Source organism: Mirounga angustirostris, unplaced genomic scaffold (genome assembly GCF_029215605.1).
Source record: "Mirounga angustirostris isolate CCGP_5_RB_7025 unplaced genomic scaffold, mMirAng1.0.hap1 SCAF_9, whole genome shotgun sequence".
NCBI classification, from domain to species: Eukaryota; Metazoa; Chordata; class Mammalia; order Carnivora; family Phocidae; genus Mirounga; species Mirounga angustirostris.
The window spans coordinates 96,132,361-96,137,872 of NW_026991717.1; the positions used below are offsets into that span (position 1 = coordinate 96,132,361).

A 5,512-nucleotide genomic window follows, 5' to 3' on the forward strand; every position below is an offset into this window, starting at 1 on the left:
ATATACAAAGTAAAAATTTTCACTGTATTTATTTTCTGGCCATTATTGTTTTATAATTATTACTTAAAATGATGAGCCACTCTACATATCCAATACTCTAACCCCAGATAAAAATAGTATGTCCCTTTCCTTTTTCGTTTGGTCTTATTTGTGGTATAAATGGCATTCATTCATTCAAATAATGATGTAACTTCTGATACTTACATGATGTCACTAGTGACATTATGTTGACAAAACAAGTCTCTGCCTTTATGAAGCTTGCATTCTGGTGGCATATAAACAGAAGACGGCTTTCAAAAATAAACTTTATAGCCCTAACACAGTGCCAGTGCCAGGTAGAGGCTAGTGCTTCCAGCTACTACTTCTGCTTACTCCTTCCACTGAAAAAGAAATCCAAGCCAGCAGATCAAGCTCCCATCTACTTGGAAAAACTGGAATCTGCTCTGAGAAAACTATTATGTTGGAATGCAACAAAATACCTCTACTTGCCACATATAAAAAAATTCCTCCCTCAAATAAAATAAGTACTATGGTACTGTAACTGAGATTCCAAACAATTGTGTGAGGTAGCCAAGGAGATAGCATAATTAGGGGGTTAAGAGGATGAGTTGCAGACTTACGATTTAATCTCAGTTCTGTGACCCTCAAAAAACAACTTAAATTCTTTGTCTCTGAGTTTCCTCATATGTAAAATATTAATACTCAAAATTACTTCATATGATTGCTGTGAGGATTAAAAAATATATTTAAAGTATAGTAAAGTGTTTGCCATAACAAACAATAAATGGTGACTATTTTTTATTAGCAATATTATTCTTCGTCTGATTTTATAGATAAGGAAAATGAAGTTTAGGAGAGTTGAGGCCTAAGGATTCACAGCTATAAAACAGGCAACACTTTGAACCCTAATCTTCTCCAAAATCCTTCTTCCAGTTTTACGAGTGTGCATTAAGGCAGATGGAAAGTAAATTGGATCATTGTCTGAACATTACTAACTCTAGTAAGTTTATTTCAGCTGAAGCTTATAAGGTTATCACTTAACCTATGTACCATTATCAAATATTCTTATATTATGAAATAAGTATGTTATCATATGCTGTTATAGCATCTACATTAAAAAATAACAAACACTATTTCTTGTTTTTCCTCCCCTTGGTTCATTTATTTTAAGCTTCGCCTTACTTTAAGTCTAACTTGATCGCTAACCATTTGCTACAAAAAGGTTTCCTAAAGTCTTCCACAAACATTTTGTTATTTACCCTGAAACAGAGTACAGAGAGCAAGGTCAGCATTACACTTTGTTTACACATGAGATAACAAACTTAGCAAGGTTAAATGCCTAGATCCAGGCCACAAAAGTAGTTAGTCCGATTCTAAACCGTATGCTAAGATTATTATCGTCTAGGCTTCTTAAAGTTAAGAAAGGGTAGGTGAGAAGTTCCTGCTCATCACACTCAAGGGACGTAATACTTAAATATGGAAAGTTACCACCTTACACAGTTGAAAAGGCGGCAAGGCACGGGAACTCTGATTAACACTGTCATTTTTAAGTAACGTGGACTGTCCTGAAGAGATGTATAAAGATAGGGCTCAAACATTTAAAAGAAGGGTTTCATAGCAAACCCAAGCCCAGTAAAACGCTGCACTGCCTGCAGATTCCACACAAAACACGGGCCTCCCACGTCTTTCAGGAAATGCACAGAACACGAGGGATTAAGGAGGCCAAGGAGGGGCTGGGAGAGGTAGGAACAGCATGTTGGGCTTTCCCGGGTGACTGAGGACGCGCGAGGGCTGGGGCGGGATGAAGGGAACTAGCGGAGCACCTGGCGGGCACCGTCGTCTGAGAACAAGTCTAGAAGCAGCACGGGGGAGGCTTTCATCGTGGCAGCGCGCTTCCCGCCGGCCCCACCCTGTGGAGCTCCTCAGCGGATTTGCTCCTCCGGTTCCAGCGGGGATGAAGGAGGTGAGCGCGCGGAAGAGGACTACAGAAAGTACGCGAGCCGGTAGTGTAGGGACAGGTGGGCGCGGGTCAAAGTCCGAGTTTTGCGAGTCTGGGGTCTGGCCGCAGCCGCGAGGCCTCCGAGCCGCCGTAGCCCCGCCCCTCGCGCGCGGCGCCCATGACGCTAGGCGCGTGGGCCGCGCTCCTTACAGAGGTCGCTCTCGTCGAACGGTCGGCCTTGCTGCGCCTGCGTGGTCGGGAGGGGAAGTGAGGCGGTTTCTTCGGCGCCTTTTCCGGCGGCGGCGGCGGCGGCAGCGGCAGTGCTGGGAGGAGGAGGTGGAGGCCAGAGGGAGCCCGCGCTCAGGGCGGCGGCTGGAGGTAACCTCCTGGACTGAGCTGGAAAGGCGGGCCACTTCGGCCTCCGCTCCCCTCTGGTACTCCGCCAGTAACTCCCTTCTTCCTCTCTGTGTCTCTGCAGGCGGCGCACCGAGTTCCCGCGAGGATCAATGACCTGACGAGGCGCCGGAGCCGCGCTGACTCTAGGGTGGCCTGGGTCGGTGGTGAGCCCGGTGCTCGTGGAGCGGCGGGCGGGCCGGAGGGCCTCGGTCTCCCGCGGCGGAGCGAGGAGAGGCGGAGGAGCGGGAACCGCGGCGGCGCTCGCGCGGCGCTTGCGGGGGGAAGGGCAGTTCCGGGCCGGGCCGCGCCTCAGCAGGGCGGCGGCTCTCCCGGCGCAGACTCAGGGCCCCGGCGGCAGCGGCGACTGGAGGAATCAAGTTGTGCGGCCGGTGATGCCCGAGTGAGTGGCTAGCCCGGGCCTCTGCCCCGAGGAGGCAACTCCCACGCAGGCCGCACGGGCGCCCTCGCGGCTGGGAGGCTTCGTTTCGGTTTCGCGGCGGCTGCGGCGTAGTTGGCTGAGGGGACCCGGGACACCTGAATGCCCCCGGCCCCGGCTCCTCCGACGCGATGGGGAAGGTGCTATCCAAGATCTTCGGGAACAAGGAAATGCGGATCCTCATGTTGGGCCTGGACGCGGCCGGCAAGACAACAATCCTGTACAAGTTGAAGCTGGGCCAGTCGGTGACCACCATTCCCACAGTGGGTTTCAACGTGGAGACGGTGACTTACAAAAACGTCAAGTTCAACGTATGGGATGTGGGCGGCCAGGACAAGATCCGGCCGCTCTGGCGGCATTACTACACCGGGACCCAGGGTCTGATCTTCGTGGTGGACTGCGCCGACCGCGACCGCATCGACGAGGCCCGCCAGGAGCTGCATCGCATTATCAATGACCGGGAGATGAGGGACGCCATAATCCTCATCTTCGCCAACAAACAGGACCTGCCTGATGCCATGAAACCCCACGAGATCCAGGAGAAACTGGGCCTGACCCGGATTCGGGACAGGAACTGGTATGTGCAGCCCTCCTGTGCCACCTCAGGGGATGGACTCTATGAGGGGCTCACATGGTTAACCTCTAACTACAAATCCTAATGAGCATTCTCCACCTATCCCCCCGGAAGGAGAGAAATCAAAAACCCATTCATAGGATTATCGCCACCATCACCTCTTTCAATTGCCACTTTCTCTTCTTCTGAATTTGAACTCTGGAGTTACTGTTCTACGGTTGGGGAGGGGGGGTTAGGGGTTTCCTTTTTTTGTTTTTCTTTGTTTTTTTCTTTTTTTTTTTCCCCTCTTTTTCTTTTTGCTTTGCGTTAGGATGCTCTGATCTGACAGTTGACATGAACACAGTGCTAGATGCTCTTATTGACTTCCAGCAAATGGGATGGGGGAAATATAGCAGTTTTTGGTAAAGTCCTTTATAATAATGGTTTGATTTTTTTATTTCGAGAGAATCTTTTTTGCAATGTATGCTTTTTTCCTTTTTGCCCAGTTTCCTTATCACTTGCTGTAGATGGCTTATTTTGCATTCATGCAGACTATGTTGCAAGTCTGTTTCATCTAGTAAACTGAAAATTATTGCTTAATCAAACTGCCGTTTGTCTTTTATATTTAAGGCCCTTACCCCTCCCTAATGAGTTTTACCTTTAACTTAGGAAGTTCAAATGTGACCTTTTATATCTAAGACCAGTATAATAAACTTAGCCTACAGTGGCAAATAATGAGTAATATCATTGTAATATGTTCCAGTTGCACATCAGTATGTTAAACAGGTAATGTAGGAAGTTCTTTGAAATGTCAGCTATTAAGTTCTGAAACATACGTCATGCATGAGTAGGGATAAAACTCAAGTTCCTTATTACATAGCTAACTTACACTGCATAAAAAGATGAAAGTGTAACCCATCAACACAGATTTTTTTCACTGCAAAGTTGGCAACTTTGCTGTGCTTTCCCTCTTTTTTAACTTTAAAAGTAGACTCTTTCCAGAAAATGGAGCAATAATGGTGTATGCCACACACAGATGAGATATCTGTAGATATTTTAAGTGACTTTGGGGCAAAACTGGAACATATACTTTTACCACATTTCAAATGTCTAAGATCAATAATTTAAAAATTACTAGAATGTTTACTTTGTTCATTAATAAAGCATTTAACAATTCAAATTATATACACCTACCTACTTGGAAAAATACACATTCCTGTTTTCACATTAGAGCAACTGATTAAGCTGAAGATAGAAGTCTTTTTTATAGATGAGTGATCCACATCTCCATTAATTAGAACACTGGAAAAGATGTTTTATAAAAAAGATATTTAATTCTGTTTGATTGTAGGATTAACTCACAAATAGTCAGATATTCTGTTGGTTCATTAATACACTATCTCCTTTAAGGAAGGAAATGTGATGAATGAATGATGTGTAGACTTGAGGAATGACAAAGGGGAAGTAGGATGAAGAAAAAGAACCTACAGATGACAATGAATGTAAACTTATTTTTCTTCAAGGGTAAGCAGTGTGCTCACTGGTGATATCCAGATCCTAGCAAGATTACTTGCTTAGCTTGTTGGGACTGGTAACTAGATTATTGAGACCACTATGATGATACTTTGAACCAAATGTTAATGCTTGATACAGAATTGTGAGCAGCATCTGGTTCTCATATAGCCTTAAGGATTAATTTTAGAGATCCTCAAGGAATTAAATGTAGGGAATTTAAGAAATGTAGACTGCAAAGGCAGTATACAGGAAAAGGTGGAGTGGGTTTTATTCATGAGGGTGTCTGAAAACTAAAATGGAGCGGGATATCATGGTACATAGTTGGACAGTATTGGTCCTTCGTGCTTTGGCCATATTGTGTAATGGAGCTTTTACCAAAGATGTATGAGAAGCATAAGGCTATAAAAAGTTAACTATTGAAAGTAAAACTCTTGACACATTTTACTTAAAGCAGATGAGAGAAGGTGCTATGTTGTAGGCTCCTGATGGTGCAGAGGGATTTTTGAATTCAAAATGCAACTAAGGTATAAAGTTCTGTTTTGCTTTAGAAGGATCTCTAGAAATGAAGCTGACAGACACATCCGAGAACATTTTAGTTGCTTTTAAAATTCCCAAAGCTCCACCATAAATTTAATTCTTAGTGTTTTAAATGATTGCATTTTAAGGTACATAA

General features: G+C 44.9%; 1 protein-coding gene across 2 annotated transcripts; it reads left to right on the forward strand.

The window, feature by feature from the left end:
- Positions 1-1,679: 1,679 nt before the first annotated feature.
- On the forward strand, positions 1,680-3,929 carry ARF6 (ADP ribosylation factor 6). 2 transcript variants are annotated; one of them, XM_045870950.3, is made up of 2 exons: positions 1,680-1,963; positions 2,418-3,929. In XM_045870950.3, exon 2 carries the CDS (start codon positions 2,903-2,905, stop codon positions 3,428-3,430), a length of 528 nt encoding a protein of 175 aa, XP_045726906.1. In that variant the 5' UTR covers positions 1,680-1,963; positions 2,418-2,902; the 3' UTR covers positions 3,431-3,929. The 2 variants fall into 2 exon arrangements, with proteins under 2 accessions (XP_045726906.1, XP_045726905.1); XM_045870949.3 differs by lacking the exon at positions 1,680-1,963 and adding an exon at positions 2,172-2,317.
- The last annotated feature ends 1,583 nt before the right edge of the window (positions 3,930-5,512 follow it).